The sequence below is a fragment of the Cicer arietinum genome, chromosome 8 (genome assembly GCF_000331145.2).
Source record: "Cicer arietinum cultivar CDC Frontier isolate Library 1 chromosome 8, Cicar.CDCFrontier_v2.0, whole genome shotgun sequence".
NCBI classification, from domain to species: domain Eukaryota; kingdom Viridiplantae; phylum Streptophyta; class Magnoliopsida; order Fabales; family Fabaceae; genus Cicer; species Cicer arietinum.
In genome coordinates, this window is record NC_021167.2 from 3,004,687 (window position 1) to 3,024,245 (window position 19,559).

The following is a 19,559-nucleotide window of genomic DNA, read 5'->3' on the forward strand; positions in this document are numbered from 1 at the left end:
AAGAGTGTATGGGTGTACACCAAACTTTTTCATTTTTAAATTATTGCATTTTTGGAATAAACTTTATCTTTTATGACCTGATTGATTTGAAGTACTATTGTTTGTTTTGAAGAGAGGAGGACCAAGATGGGATGTGTTGCTGGGGAGGAAGGACTCTCTCGAGTCAAGTTTCAGTGGAGCCAACCTATTCATCCCTGCTCCAAATTCCTCTTTAGAATCTTTAATTAATAATTTTAAGCAACAGGGTCTAAATATAGAAGACTTGGTGGTTCTATCAGGTATATTATACTCTGTCATTCATTACAATTGAATACAGTGCATCACTAATTTAGACTAAAAAATTGTAGGATAAAACAATGTGATTGAGAATTTTTTATTTTCAAAATTATTTTAAAGACCAATTTCAAGACAAAATTGGTGATCTACTAAAGAAAAAGCAGAAATTGGTTTTTGTACCTTTAAATAGTTAACAGAACTCGTACACATTGATTAACGGAGTTCAACGAGTAGATATCAGATATATCAAAATTAGATAATTCATTAAAGATTAAAGAAACTTAATTAACCACAAATTTGAATATCAACAACAATTTTATATGTCTGCATGTAGATTTAAACACTTAAAAATTATGATTAAATTATATTCAAATTCGTGTTTGTAGATTGTTAACACTTCATTAACCAGATGTGTGAACATCATTAATCATTTTAAAATAGCGTCAGAATTTTAGTATTCCTTGATGATGAAACAACAGGTAGCCATACTATAGGAAGGGCAAGATGTGTAAGCTTCAAGCAGAGAATCTATGAAACAAAACAGGAATATTATAATGGCTATGATCGATACAAAAGATACACAAACTTCAGAAGAATCCTACGGTCCATATGTCCTGTTACAGGAAGGGACAATAAATTTGCACCACTTGATTTTCAAACACCAAAAAGGTTTGATAATCACTACTTCATAAACATTCTTGAAGGAAAGGGGTTATTAGGTTCTGATAACGTTTTGATCAGCCAAGACTTTGATGGAACGATTAGGGATCAGGTGTGGGGTTATGCCACTAATGAAAAAATATTCTTTGCTTCATTTGCTAAGTCTATGATTAAGATGGGAAATATCAATGTTCTTACAGGAGATGAAGGAGAAATAAGAAGGAATTGTAGGTTTGTCAACCCTTAGGTGTTATGCATTTGTATGGCTTTTTGTAATATAATTATAACCTTGTTTGGTAGTCAAACAACTTACAAATATTCACCTCACTTCAAAATAAATTAATCTTCCAAAATTATACACTTCATGAACTTATTGCATTTCATTAATAATCAAATCTCCTATACTTGTTGGAATATCAATAAATGACTGAGAATTAGCTTATGATACGGTTGCCTTAGTTAAGCAATGAACAATCATATCAGCATCCATCCTAGTAAACTCTGCATGAGAGTTGAAACAAGATATCAAGAATAGCTCTTTACATTCATGAATTATGGTACTGAAGTTAGAAACATCGTCAACAACACCGTTGATGCTATCAACTTCTAACTTTGAATCCATTTCAAAATAACGTTATCAAAATGGAGATCCTTCACCCGTTTGATTGCATGGATAAGATCATAAGTTTCACCTAACCTGACTTCAAGATGCAGTTTGGTTCACTCTATTCTAGCTTCCATGAATAACTCAAACTCATCGCAAAGACACATTCCACTACCAGCCATATTGAATTGCAACGAGAAAAAACATCAACGTTACATTTAATCCTTTGTGGACTTGTACGTGACTGTATCCAGTCATCCAACTAGTGTTTTTTTATGAACACTAACTTAGTGTTTTAAAATAGTTAACTATGACATGCATAATTTTCCTTCGAAAAAACAAACTTAGTAACGTTTTTTATACTGGGGAAAGTAATTATAAATAAATTACTAAGAAGAGAAATATAGTATATGCATAGTTGCATATATATTATTATAAGTTAAAGGATTAAATGAGGGATTCCTTAAAATAAAATAGTGTTAAATTTCATAATATTTTAAAATGAAAGGATTCCCATTTTAGAAAATAAATTTTGTTATTGAAGCCATGGTAGTAAACAACCAAATTGGGAGGGAAAAAAAATTGCTGTTAGAAGAAGGCACTTCTACTCACTAGCATGAAGACGCTCTAAAAAAAACCAAATGCTTGAATACTGAACAATAGGAACTTCCATTGCTTTCTCCCAAATTGAAAAAACAGAACAGGAAAGTAGATGTTATAGGACTCCAAAAGCAGAAGTCCAAACCAGTGTGAAGATCAATAAATCATAATCATAAAGCAGATAGATCACACTCAAAAGTCAAAACATTATCAACAATTTATGGAAGAAGCTTCACTTACACTACTACTTGCTATAGCCTATTAGCACTGTAAAGGACTTAAGAGTTGCATACAAAATAGTCATTTAGTCAAACATAACAAAGTATAATTACAAAAATAACAAGATTCCCCACATCCTTTTTACTGAACACAAATAATCTGATTATTACACTTATCTAACCAACAGGCCTAATCAGTAATCACTGATTATTATATCCTTCAATTCAACTACCATATAGAAGTGTCATTAATCAATTCTCTATTATATATTATTAACAATAAACAGGAAACATAAGCCGAATGCTGTGATTTTATACACACATGACATAAAATGTCACTACAACAAACAAGGCAAGGTAGCCAAACTTAGAAAGTACTACTACTACTACCACTATATTGAAAAACAACGAAAAAGTGGTAGTATTAATGAGTAATGACCTTTGTTAAGAAGAAACAGCTTTTATAGCTTTTTCCAATTCAGATTCCAAATCACTCACTACTACAATATTCTGAGACTTATTTCCTTGTTTTTTCTCATTCTCTTGTCTCTCATTCTTATTACTTCCCCAACTCTTGAAGCTCTCATTCTCACCCAAATGCTGCTTCTGTGGAACCTTGTTTCCAACTTTCTCATTGCTCTTTTCTCGACTAGAAAGTACTCTCATTTTCATCTCATCCAAAACTCTCTTCAACTCCCTATTTTCCTTCGCAACATTCTCCAAGTCCCTTTTCACACCCTTCAGCACCTTCAAATCGCCTTCACAATTATCACTGTTCCTCTCATCATTCTTCACTTCCTCAACTCTCTCCAACCGAATTTTATTCACTATCAGATACGGCATTTTCAACCCCGATTTCCCCGGAAAATTCACACCCCAACGAAAATTCAACAACAAACCTTGTGTCACCGGCATAACCGTCCTAGCCATAACACCAAAACTAGGCGAAAGACCACATTTTGGACTGTTCTTACTATCTATGCCAACAAAAACGTTGTTATTATTGTTGCTACCGTTGTCCTCTTTATGACCAAATGGTTCCAAGTTCAAATTTTGCCACCCGGAACAAGACCCATCATTGAGAGGAACAAAACCCTTTTCAATTGGAGGCGAAACAGAAAGTGGGATAGTGTTAGAATCGGAATCGGAGAAAACCGTTTTATGAAGTGAGAAATGACCGAATTGGGGTTTAAAGTGTAAAAAAAAAGAAGGAAGAAGAAGAGGGGTAGAAGAGGAAAGATTAGAAAGTTGAAAATTGGCGGAGAAGACGAGAGGGGAATGACGAGGTGAACCGAAAAAACCTAAACCTGATTTGAGGTTGAGAGAGAAAGGAAGAGAAGAAGTTGGAGAGTAAGAGAGTTTGAAAGTAGGACCAGAGGGGAAGTTAGTTGAAAGTGAGAATGAAAAATCGGAAGATGAATTTCCTGTGGCAGTGATGGTTGAAAGTAAAGGGTTGTTGAATACGGTAATGGGAAGTTTTGCTGTCATGATTTGGGTTTGGGTGGTTTGTAGATTTTGTCCATCGTTGTTGTTGCGAAACTTGAGGGATAGTTTCATTGTGGAGAGAGAAGTTGAGAGTTAGAAGGACAACTGAAGCTGAAGCTAGAGAGAAGGAGGGCCGTTTATGTGGTTTCCTTCTGACCCATGTGCTTAACAAGTTCTACATAGATATATCTATTTTCACAACCACAGGAACCTTTTTTTTTTTTTAGTCTCACAATAATAATAATCAATTTGAAATTTTTATCATCAATATCAGTTTCAGTTGAATTAGAAACCACATACTATTATAAGAATGTTAATTTATTTAATTATTCTTATAATATATATAAACAATTTTAAATTAAATTTAATAAAATATATGTAATTTTTTTAAATAAAATATGATATTAAACTTAGAAATAAAATATCAATAATTAATTTAAATAAATATTTATAATTTTATCATGAATATAGTTTTGTCTTTTTTATAATTTAATAAATTAATATCCAAAATTATAAAAATATAAAATTAATTAAATTTTTGATCTAAATATAATTTATTTATAAGTTTATTTTGATCATTTACATTTCATATCTTTATTTATTTTATCTAAAAAATAAAATAAAATAATTTAATTATTTATAAATTTATAAAAAATTTAATTGTTTACTTCGTAGTATCAATTGATACTTTTAAATATAAAATTATTTTATTTATTATTTAATTTTTTTAGTATTTTATGTTAATTTACAATATTTAAAAATATAATAAATTAAAAAAATTAATATAACATTATTTGTCATAGTAATAAAATATTATTATTTATTTTGTTATCTTTATCCTATCATATATATCACACCATATATTTACACTTAGTATCAGTGACAATAACATTTAGTATAAAATAAGTAAAATGAAATATTTGTAAATAATCTTAATAAAAAAAATAAATTATATATAAAGAGAATAACTCTTAATATCCCTTAACAACCAATAACAAATATAAAACAAACTTATAACCGACTAATAAACCGACTAATAAACGATAAAATAAAAAATAAAATAAATCAAATTAACTAATGTTTTCTAAGATTTTTCTCTCAACACCACAATATTTTGAATATATCCATATAAGGATTTGAGTCAGGATGACAGTTGCCAGTTGCCATGTACAAGTACAATAAGACTTTTGTGGTGGTAGCAGTTGCATGAATACGACACATGGCGACCGTTTATCTTTATTCCTATGCTTATGCTACTAAATCTTCTCTCTTCAAATCTAATGCTTATGCTTATGCTTATGCTTCTAATCTCAATCTCTCTTATTCTTCCAATGCTCTCTCCCAACTTCCATTTCATTCCAAACGCCCACTCCTAACCTCCTCCCATGTAAGTATCAATACCTTATTACTCTTTCTTCAACCTAATTCATTCATTCATTCATTAACTTACCTCTCTTTCTTTCTATCTAGGCAAATATTTACTGCACAAACTCTTTTCCTTATAATCGTATTACAGAGGAACAACCCAATTCCAATTCAGATACCAAAACTAAGATCATATGTACTATTGGTCCCTCTACTAGCTCACGTGACATGATATGGAAACTTGCTCAAACCGGAATGAATGTCGCTCGTTTGAACATGTCACATGGGGACCACAAATCTCACCAAAAAACTATTGATTTTGTTAAACAATTCAATTCTCAATTTCAACACAGGGTTATATCCATCATGCTTGACACCAAGGTCAATTCCATTTCCCTTTCTTCTCCAATTTATTAATTAATTCATTAATGTGTCTCCTTATTATAAATTACAATAAGAAGAATACGTGTATTGCATGACACTCACACTTATTTAACATTGATACTACAAATTAAAGGCGTCTCAGTGTAAACCTTTACACTGCAGAAAAATGTTGTCTAAATTGCGGCAGTGATGCCCTTGCAGAGATTTCAAACTCTGCAATATTGTAGCTGCAATTGCGGGTGCAGACTGCAATTTAAAACTATGGTCAATTTAAAACTATGGTGCTGACACTGACTTGTGCTGCTACGTTCAAAGTTCTTGATGGCATGACATTAACTAGTTTTCTTGGCAGGGTCCTGAAGTTAGAAGTGGGGATGTGCCCCAACCTATATTACTCAAGGAGGGACAAACATTCAATTTCACTATTAACAGAGGGGTTAGCACCCAAGATACTGTTAGTGTCAATTATGATGATTTTGTCAATGATGTCGAGGCAGGAGACGTACTTCTTGTCGATGGTGAGTATGGTAGTACTCTCTGTGTATTCTCAAATTTGGAAATGAACCTCGAATTATGCATGCCCGAAATATCTTGTAGTCCTATGATGATCTACCAGTAAGATAATTTTGTTATTTTGATTATGTGTTTACAATCATAGTATTTTAGAGGGATTTATTCAGTTGTTGCATAATCACGTAGTTTGATTATCTTAAATTACGAAGATTTTAATCTCTCGCCATTGTTATTTTAGGAGGAATGATGTCTCTTGTTGTTAAGTCAAAGACAAAAGACTTGGTTAAATGCGAAGTTATTGATGGTGGAGAACTAAAATCTAGGCGTCATTTGAATGTCCGTGGAAAAAGTGCAACACTTCCTTCCATAACTGGTATGATTCTATTGTATTTGGCGTTGATCCATTGCCGCGAGGAATTAGGTTTCAGCTACTCACTTGTAGATAGGTACTGTTAGTATGCTAATGCAGTCGACAATTTTATGCTACTTTGCCATGTGTTTAAACTTCAGAGAAAGACTGGGAAGATATCAAGTTTGGGGTAGACAATCAAGTAGACTTCTATGCTGTATCATTTGTCAAGGATGCTAGAGTGGTTTATGAGTTAAAAGACTACCTTAAAAGTAATTATTTTTTGCTGTCAAATTTCCTTTTTATGCTTGTTTATAGGTGTGTGGATCTTGTGCATACAATTCTTCTTTCTTGGGGTATTTATCCTTTTAAGAACTAATTGTAAATCTTTTCTCTAGGAAATAATGCTGATATACACGTGATTGTAAAAATTGAAAGTGCTGATTCCATACCAAATCTTCCTTCTATACTTTCAGCTTCAGATGGGGTTAGTTTGAAACTCTTCAGATTATGTATGGTAGATATTACATAATTTAACACCTTATGTTAGATTATGTATTGTAGATATTGCATATTTTAACACCTTTTCGTTAAAATTATCGAAATTTATACTATGCTGGTAGTCGAATACTCGGAAGATGGTGGATTTTGGTGCTTGTTTGTTTCTGCACCATTGGTGGTTGATAATTCCCTCTTTTTTACAACATCATAATACCAACTAACTAGGTATACCGAAGACACTGTTAAGTTTTGGAAAGTATATTGATGTGATTTCTACTAAATTCATAGTTAACCTTACTCTTACAGATCCTCAAAGATAACCACATTCTCTGTGCAGGTTTTGTAGTAGATTCAGATAAACTTGATAATGTATGAAAATCAATCTGTTTGGAAAATGCTCAATTAGGAAAATATATTGCATATCTTTTAACCAAGTCTTGTTTAAAACTCGCCCTTATGGCTGATTTAACATTTGGACATTTGGTATACCCTGAACTGGATTGAGCCTGCTGATAGGTTTTCCAACACCCTGGTAGTCTATATTCTGTAGAAAGTTATGTATTGTATGGATCAAAGTATGATACTTATCTGTGTTTTGCATCCAGTTTTGTCTTTTGAGTTCTATTTATTTTGCAGGCTATGGTTGCTCGTGGAGACCTTGGAGCTGAACTTCCGATAGAGGAAGTTCCTTTATTGCAGGTAATCTGATGCTCAGAATATGACATGTATGTCATTTTGGTGACATGTATATAGGCTCTTTCTACAGATAATCTACAAAATATGTTTGATAATCATTATTTGGTACATTTGATTAGGGATGCAGTAGCTTTTGTCAGTAGGAAAATATAATAAAATAGTAATTTAAGTAACTATTCTAACTTTTACTTTGTAGTCTTATTTTAAGTGTCATTTAAGTTAATCATATTTATTTAAAGAATGAATAGTTATGTTGACACTAAAATACTCCTATAAAGAGTAAAACTTCGCATTAAATGGAATGGTTGAGAGTAGTAGTATATGGGTAGTTAGGTGAATATCCTATATAAATAAATCAGAGTATTATCAAGAAAATATAACAAATATACAGTCTTGGTATTCTAAAGTGATAGAGAATTTGAGACAGAGGAAATATTCTAAATAAGACAGTAAGACACTTATAATGAGACTCATAGAATATCATACTGATGTCTTTAATTGTGCGCCCCAATTTTGAGGAAAGCCCTTCTCTGCAGTCTGTATAGCTGTCACACTACAAACTTCAATGATGTGGTAGAAAGCAGTGAACTAAACTACGGCCTTTACCATCTGAGAGGTCTTACCTTTCATTGAGGGCGTTAGAGCCTATAAAACAAAAGGTTCTAATATCTGTCTGTGTTTGCGTGCAAGTGGTGGCTGTTCTAATTTCGAAATCATAAAAAATGTTTATGAAGGAATTAATTGGTTTTTCAGAGTTTCAATGTTATGTGTAGAATCCTTGTAAAATTTTACACGAACTACAAGGTGGAACTCTTTGGTATGACATATACAGCTTTCCAATGTATATTTCTGTTTTGCCGAATTTTGCGATATCAAATCTGCATAAATGAGCTGTTTCATTTAATAGTTCTTTTTTTTTCACTGATACTTAGTAAGTAGGGCTTAACTCCATGTTCTATGCAGTTCATTTCTGTTTTTAATAAAACAGGAGGACATCATTAGAAGATGCCACAAAATGAAAAAGCCAGTTATTGTGGCAACAAATATGCTTGAAAGCATGATTATTCATCCCACACCAACTAGGGCGGAAGTCTCAGACATTGCAATTGCAGTAAGACAAGGTGCTGATGCTGTCATGCTTTCAGGAGAAACTGCACATGGAAAGTGTGTTGCTGTTCCTCGGTGATCTTGGTTCCTGTTTTATTTTATCAGTTCAATCCTTTCTTTAAATTTCATTTTTAATGTTTGAATGCAAAAGAGATATTATTTACCCCTTCTTAGATAAAAAAAATAGTCATTAGAGAAGAGAACGAAAGAATAACGAGAATATGGATGTCCTCTTAGGGAAGCAAAAATAAAAATATAAGAATAAATGGAAAGGAACCGCAACTAAGCAAAGCTTGAGAGCTTCTCCCCATCTCCAACAAGGGAATTTCTCTGGATCTACCTAGCCTTAAAAATAATTACATTCTTAAATGGTTTTCGGTGCTTTAGGATTAGCAGATTTACCTTCTTTTAGAGAACAATACTTTCAGGAAAGAAAATTCATTCATTACAAGAATTAGTTCTTTTGTCCTGCTATGGCTGCAAAACCTAATTTGTCAGCTTTTTTAAGTATGTTGATTGCTGCAATTACTATAAACTGCTATCATTTAAAGATATTTGTTGTTCATTACTATACCCTGTGTCTTCTTTTTCAAAATAACAAGAACCGTGGGCCCATATATATAGGTAGTAAGGCACTTTTACAGCTATTTCTCCTGTTTTGTGAATGATATTACTTAAATTCTTAATCAGTGTTATCAATATGCGCTGTAAGCCTACAGCGGTGTAGCGGAGCGGCTCCTGGCCGCTACATGACATGCAGTAGCAGAGCAATTTAATGTAGTGGCCACTATAGCGCCGAAGCAGCAGATGACAAGGCTGCTTTAGTGCTGCATCTCATAATGAGTTCAAAAATTTCAAAAATACCTCTTAAACTTTGAAGGTTATGGATTTTGCTTGAGGTGTTTTAGTAACTTTTCAATTTAAAAACTCCATAACATCGATATTTCGATTTTTAAATATGTATTGGACTGCTTTCATTTGAAGATGTATGCCATTCCTTCAGCTATCATTTAAAGATTGTTTGCCGTTCAGTTTTTCTTTTTAACTTGGTAATAGTAGAATGTTTAACCAAATGTGTCTTGTGATGATGTGCTATGCATTTGATGTATTTACTTTGCAATTTTTTGATTTAAATAAATTTATTTTAAAAGGATACAACTGCTTCAGGTATCCATTGAAAGCCGTTAAAGTTATGCATTCGGTGGCTCTAAGGAATGAATCCAGCATTGTAAGAAGTGATGCTTATCCAAATCATTTGAGTTCTCACAAGGTACTGAGTTCAGAAATAAGCCTCCTTGGCCTTACATATCTAATTCTATAGTTTTGTTTCATGTACTGTAGAGGATTTACTGCCGTAGGTTTGATTGATAATATCCGAAAACCTAATTAATTTGTGTTTACTTTTTGACAGAGCCATATGGGAGAAATGTTTGCTTACCATGCAACAACTATGTCTAACACTCTTAATACTCCTATTATTGTGTTCACCAGAACTGGATCCATGGCTATTCTTTTGAGCCATTATAGGCCCTACTCAACAATATTTGCATTCACAAATGAGTGAGTATTAACAGCGTGTCTGTTTAATATTATGTTTTTTGATGAACTTATCATGTACCTTTGTCCTTGCTAGTTTTTTAGGAGGAACAGTACTTATTATCGTTTTGAATCCAGGCAATATATTATGTCTTTTGGATCCATAACTTCTTCTTTCACTATCACAGAGAAAGGATTAAGCAGAGGTTAGGACTTTATCATGGTGTCATGCCTATATACATGCAATTTTCAAATGATGCAGAGGAGACTTTTGCTAGAGCCCTCAAGGTACTATTGGTGAGTGATATCTCCATCAATTGCACACATCTTTTTTTTTTATGGATAAATGTTGCTGAAAGTCTTCACGGTGCAGAGTAAAGGTCATTTGCACGAGGGACAATATGTTACACTAGTCCAAAGCGGAGCACAACCAATCTGGCGTAAGGAATCCATTCACCACATTCAAATTCGCGAGGTTCATGGCTAAAAATCTTCTTTAAAGGGTCTTCCTTTCTCACGAGTGTGCAGTAGCCTTTTCTTTACCTCTCTCTCTCTCTCTCTCTCTCTCTTGTAATGCATGTGAAACAGCAAGTTGGGCAGTTTAGGAGCTTTTGTAATGCAAATAATGAAATTACACCTTGGTTTAATGATTGTTATTCTATTTTATCCTGTTTGCATTTTGATTATTCATAATCTCAGTTTGTGGACAAAACATTCTCTGAGTATTGTTTGTTAATTATGCTCTTTACTAGTACAAAGTCATATGTTGTATTGCTGCTGGGGGAATTATTGATACTTTTGAGGTAAATTTCTTAAATCACATGTTTATGTTGTCCTTTAATGTAAGTGATCTTATACAGAACTTATTCTGTCAAATATACTGAAAGAAGTATAATTTAGTGCTTTATTCTTCCTAAGTGATCTTATGCAGAATTCTTTGCCAATCCACTATACAGTAGGAATGACTATGGGTATGCTTCCGGTTCGAGTTTTCGTTGGTTCATTGTCCCATACAATAAGGAGACATCACAGTTGGAAATCCAAACAACATATTTAACTCAATATTTATCAATGGAACTTACAAATGGGAAAAGGAGGGAGGTTTCTTAGGACCCTAAAACAGTCATTGTCTCATTGAAGTTTGGTTTACACAACTGGGCTTGAAGAACATAAACTGAAAATCCGGTGGTGTCATAAATACAAACTAAAGTTGCAAGAGAATCAGAGAGACTCGTGTAAGAAGGGCTTTTCTTTCCGCAAACCGGCAAAACATTTCTTCCAATGGAAAACATAATCAAGATTATTTCTACCAGTTGCTCCTTCTTTCTCTTATTAACATTGACTTTGAATTATTCCCCTTACAAATTAGACTATGAAGCTACCTGGCTCGCCGTTCTCTTCGCTTTTCCCACCGAGCTGTATACTCTTGTACCACTTTGCACATGCAATATAGGCGATCAAGTCCATTGATGTCAAGGCTGCTAAGAGGAAGTAAAACCTATCCAGGTGACCTTTATTGAGGTTACCTGGGATCCACCCCGGCATGTGATCCTCAGTAGAGATCTTCATAACTATACTAACAAGTAAGCTACTTACATAGTTGCCAAGGGAAATGGATGTCATGCAAAGTGCACTTCCGAAGCTCTTTAAGCCGTCTGGTGTTTGAGCGTTGAAGAACTCTAACTGTCCTACATACATAAACACCTCGGAAGCTCCTATAAATGCGTACTGAGGAATTTGCCAGAAGATACTCAAAGTGCTCGATTCTTTGCAGTGGGTGCATTGTTGGTTTGCATGTTTAAGCCTATAGGATTCAACTATTCCAGCTGAGACCATTGCAATTACGGCTATAACAAGTCCAACTCCCATTCTCTGAAGCTCCGTAAGTCCCTTAGAATCCGACTTTTTAAGTTTTCCGACAAATGGATCAAGAATGCGACGGTAAAAGAAAATGAAGACTGCTACGCTGATGATATCGAAGCTAGACATGCTAGCTGGTGGTACACTGAAACCGGAAACAGTGGTTTTCATGGCAGCACCTTGCTCCACAAAAAGAGAAGCCATTTGTGTGAAAACCACCGAATATATTATGGTGCAGAGCCAAATTGGAAGGAGTCTCAGTATGCACTTCACTTCTTCGACTTGACTTACAGGACAGAGACGCCATGGGTTGTAATGTGCGCCTTTTTGGTTATCAAGATCTCTTGAAGATATAAACGCTGCCCTATCCAAGAACCTTCAACACAAAAAGAAATGGCAACTTGATCAAATCGTTTTAGTTGGTAAAATCAAGAATGGCCAATAATGCTGAAAAAACCTAGTTTGCTTACAATATAACAAAATTAGCTAAATAATAAGGGAGAGCGTTTCAAGCTGACAGGCTCGGCTATAAGCATCAGCCATATATGAAAGTATTATGGTTTCAGCTGAAAGTAGCTTCTACTACTTACTTGAACCCGTGTGTGTGGAGGATTTTTCTGTTCACACTGGTGGAAGACTCCTTCGCATCCATTTTATACAAGTCCTCTCCGTTTGATGGCATTTCAACCCTCACCTTCCTTGATGCAGCAACAAGGACTTGGCAGAACCTGGAGAGAGGGTTGCCACTCGGCTTGAAGTGTCGGTACCTTGGGGTGCCTACAAGAAACAATATCAGCGCAGCAAAGGCACAGCCTGCAGACAGCCAGAAACCAAGAGCCCACATTCCTTCATCCTCGAAGTAGACGAGAATGGTGTTTGAAAAGAGTTGTCCAATGTTCAAAGCTAGGTAGAAGTAGCTAAAGAAGGCAACCTTCGAGTGACCCTCCTTCGAGTGCTCCTCGTCAAACTGATCAGCCCCGAATGTGGCGATATTTGGTTGGTAACCTCCATTCCCCAAGGCAATAAGATAGATTGAGAGGTAGAACATCCCCATCTCCAAACTTGAATGTTTTCCACATTGAATTAATTCACTCCCACAACCTTTTGGTTTAAGCAAGAAGAGGTATGATGACAAGGATAAGGACATTAGACCCTGTCATATATATCAAACCAGAAACTTTTTGATTAGTCAAGGGAATAATGTAGCAGCAAGAAATAAAAGAGTGTGGAAATGAAAAGGAGAGATAAAAATGAGAGGCATGGATATGCATTACTTACAATTACAAAAATGACCTGAAAGACGGCACATGTTTTATATCTTCCCCAATATGAATCACTAAGGAAAGCTCCCACAAGAGAGAAGATATAAACAGTTCCGGTCCACTTGCTCACGTTATTCGCGGCTTCTGCATTATTTTGCCCTACCACCCTTGTCAGGAATAGCACTAGGTTCACTCCAATCCCAAAGAATGCAAGAGTTGCCAGGCCTTGGTTCACTGATCAATACAATCAATGAGTTACAAAACAAACAGCACTATCTATATCTACATGCTTTATGCTAAGTGCAGAATCTGCAGATGCATACTGTTGAATTGGTGTTCTGTTTTGGTTAATTTTATGTGTTTTTTATTCATTTTTCTGTCTAATGTTGTTTTGGTTTCTGATTTTTGGCATCTGTATTAGATTATTCTCGCAGAATGGAAGACTTCTAAAACAAGGCAAAAAATTAGTTAAGATTATTTACTAAAGTTCTTTAAAAGCCAGTATAGCATAAAAATATATGAATTTGCGTTGGAAATATTCAAAGCATGTTTTGCTCAGAGGTGGAAAAGGTGTTGCAAAGGAATTTTATTTAATATTTATAAAAAACAATACACATATTCGTATAATGTTATCATGGCTAAGTCGTCAATCCTCATCAGTCATCACCACCATTTTCTAAAGGGTTGTCGATTTTGTCACCACCATACATATGCACACACAAGATTATATATTACAGCAACTTTATTTTATAATACAGTTAGGTTTGCTTTTATAAAAGCACAGTGCATACTATTATTAATGGATTCACAGGCATATAACACTTCGAGAGACAGGTTTTGGGGAAATAAACCACTCTTTTTAAATATAATTAATTACTTTAATTACTTTTTTTTCAAATGGATTATTGATTTTTACGTCATGAATTTTATATATACTTTGTCACGAATACATTTTGTATGATCCATTCTTTTTTGAGTACTAGTCCAAATATATCGATATTTAAATATATAGAGCTACACAAAAAGTAAACTATATTTCACAATTATAACAAATATTAAATATCATGTCAAGTTTTACTTCTCAGTTCTCACAGATTCAAATAAAACTTAGTAACCTTCTTTCATATTTCTATTTTCATTATAGATTACCACAGCATGGTAACTTATAGTTACATATTTTATTCTTTTTCATTCTATTTCTATTAAAAGAAAATAATTCAATCTTCTATAATACACTTGCATGGAAGCATATCACTTGTTCACATTCTTGAATCTTTATATAAGCACTAAACTTACACGACTTATAAATATCCTAAAAAGGATCGTAGATAAGTGCATGATTGTGATCTATACCAATTTTACATACTCATAACGAACCATAACATGCAGCGTGCATTAATCAACTTTCCCTCAATAACTTATAGGTAGCTTTTTTATTCAAACTTAGAGGTAGTTAGTATATACACTTACCTCAAAAAGTATAAACTTATCTGGCATGTTTAAAAAAAATTAGAGGACATAGATGTTATTTTTTATTCATTAATTTCATATTTTTATTTATAAACTAACATTTATTATCTCTAACTTTTTAATCGATCATTTACAAAAATGTTGATCACTTAATTATTGGTTACATGTCTATTGTTGATGACACATGTCAACCACCCACGTCGTGGAGAATCCTATAATTGATTACGTGTCATGGACGTATTTCTCTCAATTGCATGCTTCATTTCCGCATTTTGTCTTTTTTTAGATCCCCTCTTTCAACATTCACAAACACTTTTTTTTAGTTTATATATTTCATTTTGCGGTGACTTTGAATTTTTGTCACGTGTAATTTTCGTAGTTTATATATGAGTGTGAATGAGAGGATTGATTGTAGACGATTACTTACACTAATTTTTTGTTATATTCCCCAAATATAAATATAAGTGGCAATTTATATAAAAGCAAAAGGTTTAAAAGCGTGAGAAGTCGGTGGTGAAATAATAGGTTAGCTGGCTGGCAGAGTCTCCACCATCGAAGGCATGCATGCAACAAAGCTGACAAAAATGTTTGGATTTTGTATACCAAATGGAAAACGTTCCTCAATCAATTTAACTTGTCGTTTCATTAATATAACTGATAAGCTAGAAATATTGATACACAAATGTACATCAACTTCCATTTGTTACTTCTTATGATAAGCTATCTAAAATATATGCAATCGAGTCATCAATGAATTACTACTAATTAATTAACTTTTTTTGTTTTTGTTTTTGTTTTTTTTTAACTAACAAGGTTTCTCGAACTTCTACGGCACCAACAAAAACACCAACACCTCTCTCTCACTACCAACCCAGCTAGCTATCATAAACTCTTTTTTGAAGTAGCTAGCTATCATAAACTATACGTATACGCATCATAATCATATACATATATACTATGTATTTCTATGTGTACTTTTTTCATCAAATTCCCGGGAATCAATAGGCTTCAAGAACAAGATCATTCACAATTTATTAGTACTATTGTGTGCTCTCAAAATTAATATATCTAGTCTTATAATTAATTTATAGTTGATTTTTTTTTACTTGATTATATTTCAATTTAAAGGAGTAAATTGTAGTGATGAAGATTCAATTGTTCTTAAAAGAAAGTATAATATCTACTATATATTTATATGCATTACTAGATTCCAAAATTTATGATAAAATATGATTAGAAGAAGATATGCAATTAATTTATGTTTGTGGAGCTTACAAAGTATGATGATTGCAGCAGCCCATCTTCCAGATTTGGTTCTGATTGCTGGATGACCATTCAAATCAACACTTCCATCAAGAGTCAATTCTTCTGATTCTGTTTCTTCTTTGAACTTGTTCTGCAAAGGTTTTTTTTGTTTTTTTTTTAAAACAATTAAACAAATTACATTATTAATTAAATATTTATTTATTACATCCATTGTGATGTTCATGATCAATCAATACAACAAATTAAAGGGTGTTCCAATTCACATATAAATATAGTGCTAACTTTAGACAGAGAAAGGAAAGGGACAGAATAAATATTTTCATGTTTATTTAAGATTAATTAATGAGGAATAAATAAATATATAATGTATATTTGGAATTGAACAGATATTTATTTTTCTTTATACTAACCTCTTTAGAGAGTTCTAACTCTATGCAAGACATTGTTTAATTAAAAACAAGAAAAAATTGAAATGCAGGGGAGGGTAGCAGAGGAAAGTGGTTGATTATTAGAATGTGAAGGGTGAAAAGAAGAACATAAAATGAGAAGGGGAGAGTGAGAGTGATATTGAATATATAGAGAAATCAACGGTGGAGATTTTAGTGTCCACATGGCATAATCATCCAAAAGGACCCAACCTATATGACAATGCAATTTTCATAATTTCGTCCATCGAGGTTGAATAGAAAAATCTTGAGTTTTGTGTCTAAACTTAGTAAGGTTTATTTTTTTTAGTGTTGTGTGTATTTCAACACATCAAAATCAACACTTTTATCTCTGAATTGTATATCAACGAATGAGAGAAAAATATTTAAAAGAAAAATAATGAAAATACATTGTTGGTGTTCAAATTTGTGTTAAAAAATCTTTTTTTTTTATTAAGTTTATTTTTGAAATAGTAAGTATCAAATAAAACAATATTTTTTAACAATTACATATTTAAAATTATAAAATATAATTTAAAATAATTTATTCGTTATTTTCTATTTTTAGAGACTATAAAGTAATACGTTAACCACACATACTATATATTCCATTATTATATACTGATTTTACATCGATGTCAAATCAATAACGATTAATATGTCTAAAAAACTTAAACTATCTCAAGAATAAATTTGACTTTAATTGTAATTGTATACATTTTAATTACTAGTAAATTATATATATATATATATATATTAAATAATTGTTATAGTGTAGCAATAATTATTATGATTGTTATAATGAAATATTTTTTTACTATTTAAATAGGTAAGCTACTCATTAGTTTTATAAATGACTCAATTATCCAATTTTAAAATGTAAAAAAACAAAAAAAAAATAATCTTATGTTATCTTCTCGATCCTTAGATATTTCAAATTAAAGGCCATGTTTCAACAATAGATAATAGAAGTTAATAGCTTGCATATAAATAGAAAGAAGTACTAAAAAATAACACTCTCAATTGCATTAGGATAAGAGAGAAGGGAAAAAAATAGAGATAAAAGATGGAGAACTATAATAACGTATTAGTTTTTGGTCTATTTTTCACTCGGGTTGTTTAGACCAAAAAACTTGAGCCCGTCATGGGCAAGCCCGATGCAGGCTGAGTAGCCCAACAAACTTGTCAATTATTACCGTATACATCAAAACTCTATTTTATTTTTTATCCCAACTTTGAATAATGAATACATGGATTCCAACTTAATTAACGCCTAAGTAGTAATTTAAAAGTAAATAATTTCTCATCACAAAATTATTTTTTTTACTAATAATCACAAGATTTTTTAATATCGGTAAATATTAGTTTTCAAAGTTTTGATTTATTTTTTTATAAAAAAAATAACTTTATTATTAAGTATCAATCATAAGATAACCACCGAATCTATACACCAAATAATATGAATCATGTATGCCTTGTTTGAGGTGTGTGTGCTTGGGATATTAATTTCCTCACAAGTTAAGAACGTGATTTGTTTGTCTAGCTACTTCAAACAAAATTGATCAAGCATTAAGAATTTTAATTTGTTTTATATGCTGAATTTCTATTCTCTCACGTCAACTGCAACCTACAATTAATGTCATTATTAGGTGTTAGCTTTGACATAAATTTTACGTAAACAGCCTTATGAGCTTATCTGATTGCTTTCTTATTATTTTTATTTTGCCTGATTGCTTTAACAACATTTTTATATAATTCGATTTGATTTAGGCCGTAATTATTATCTGCATTTAATACACATATTTACATAAAAGAGGTCAAGTTGGTATGGGAGTGGAGTCATAATTAAGGAGGTCGCGGTTCAATCTTCACATTTAATAACATACTAATACTAGTTATATTAATATTAATTATTAATATTAACCATTAAAAAAGTAACTCGTATATATAATCAAAGCATTACAACCAACTGAACAACTCAAAGAGAACCTCATTTATTGTTCACTTCCTAATACTTTGATACTCTATATTCCTCAAAATCTTATGGTATTGATAATGATGTTGGGTCGGAGATGTCTTTTGCTATGATGTTGGATTGGACTATCCATGGGTGGATCTTAGTTATCTAAAAATTTTTTCTTCAGTAAAAACAGATATACCTACAATAATATTTATCTATAATATGTTATATATATTCAATGTCTCGCTAATAATATTTAATTGTGGAATTTTTCAATGGTAATAAATATTTTTATAAATCTGATGTCTCTGATTCAAGTATCCATGAGATTGATTTTTATTTTTATATTGGTCCTCTCAATAAAACTTGTCAAGATTTGTTACCGGGACTATATCTTTATTTAATGTAAGAGTTGAAATACCTTTTATATTCTTATTAATAATATTTTGCTTATAAAAATAATGCAAACAACGTAATTCATTATTCATCCTAAATCTTAATCACCGTATATATATATATAAGCTTTTTATATGTTGTTTATTCATTTATCAATCAATATTGGTCTCACTAGACCTACAGCTAGCATTCAGTGGTTTCCAGGGAACTCTACAATGAATGACAAACATAATCGTTCAAGTTGTGAAATTTAAAAGTAGATTTAAGGAGCTAGTTAGGAATGCAACTGTTAATTAGCACGACCTAATGAGTTTTAATAGCCCTTTTTCTTTTGTTGCAAATGGAATGTGAGAGAGAGTTGATCTTCGGAGAGCAATAATTCACGTAATGTTTGGGGTGCAACGCATGCATGCTGAGGGTGACAAAAAGTTTTAATTTTATAAGAAAAGTTACATATTTGAATAAAAATTAAAACTAAATACATTAATTTTTAGACATGTTTTTATATTTATATTTTAGAATTAAACATATTAATATAGAAAGAATAATTTAAAATTATTCATAAAAAAAATACTACAAATTTGTCTTACTATATATGAAAAGTGACAGTAATTAAGAGAGTCGTG

The 19,559-nt window shown here is 32.1% G+C and overlaps 4 protein-coding genes across 6 annotated transcripts in view; 2 read left to right on the forward strand and 2 right to left on the reverse strand.

The window, feature by feature from the left end:
- The window catches only part of LOC101500399 (peroxidase 20), a 2,277-nt gene extending 976 nt beyond the window's left edge, over nt 1–1,301 (forward strand). The window contains exons 3-4 of the mRNA XM_004511716.4: nt 113–278; nt 756–1,301. Coding sequence (XP_004511773.1) covers nt 113–278; nt 756–1,183 — 594 coding nt within the window. The 3' untranslated portion in view covers nt 1,184–1,301. The remainder of the gene's footprint in view (nt 1–112; nt 279–755) is intronic.
- Nucleotides 1,302–2,601: 1,300 nt separating this feature from the next.
- On the reverse strand, nt 2,602–4,008 carry LOC101500711 (uncharacterized). Its single transcript, XM_004511717.4, has one exon. It carries the CDS (start codon nt 3,913–3,915, stop codon nt 2,803–2,805), a length of 1,113 nt encoding a protein of 370 aa, XP_004511774.1. The 5' UTR covers nt 3,916–4,008; the 3' UTR covers nt 2,602–2,802.
- A 978-nt stretch (nt 4,009–4,986) lies between these two features.
- LOC101501339 (pyruvate kinase isozyme G, chloroplastic) lies at nt 4,987–11,008 on the forward strand. 3 transcript variants are annotated; one of them, XM_027337459.2, is made up of 12 exons: nt 4,987–5,230; nt 5,314–5,589; nt 5,945–6,110; nt 6,344–6,478; nt 6,616–6,726; nt 6,853–6,941; nt 7,592–7,654; nt 8,640–8,833; nt 9,926–10,028; nt 10,170–10,318; nt 10,483–10,582; nt 10,668–11,008. In XM_027337459.2, exons 1-12 carry the CDS (start codon nt 5,063–5,065, stop codon nt 10,779–10,781), a joined length of 1,668 nt encoding a protein of 555 aa, XP_027193260.1. In that variant the 5' UTR covers nt 4,987–5,062; the 3' UTR covers nt 10,782–11,008. The 3 variants fall into 3 exon arrangements, with proteins under 3 accessions (XP_027193260.1, XP_027193259.1, XP_004511775.1); XM_027337458.2 differs by having other exon boundaries at nt 4,989–5,230; nt 10,483–10,591; XM_004511718.4 differs by having other exon boundaries at nt 4,990–5,230; nt 8,640–8,815; nt 10,483–10,591.
- A 318-nt stretch (nt 11,009–11,326) lies between these two features.
- LOC101501022 (protein NRT1/ PTR FAMILY 7.3) lies at nt 11,327–16,695 on the reverse strand. The gene is made up of 5 exons (XM_012719047.3): nt 16,563–16,695; nt 16,162–16,282; nt 13,433–13,650; nt 12,745–13,307; nt 11,327–12,530 (listed from the first exon to the last, which is right to left on the reverse strand). Exons 1-5 carry the CDS (start codon nt 16,593–16,595, stop codon nt 11,660–11,662), a joined length of 1,806 nt encoding a protein of 601 aa, XP_012574501.2. The 5' UTR covers nt 16,596–16,695; the 3' UTR covers nt 11,327–11,659.
- Between the last annotated feature and the right edge of the window lie 2,864 nt (nt 16,696–19,559).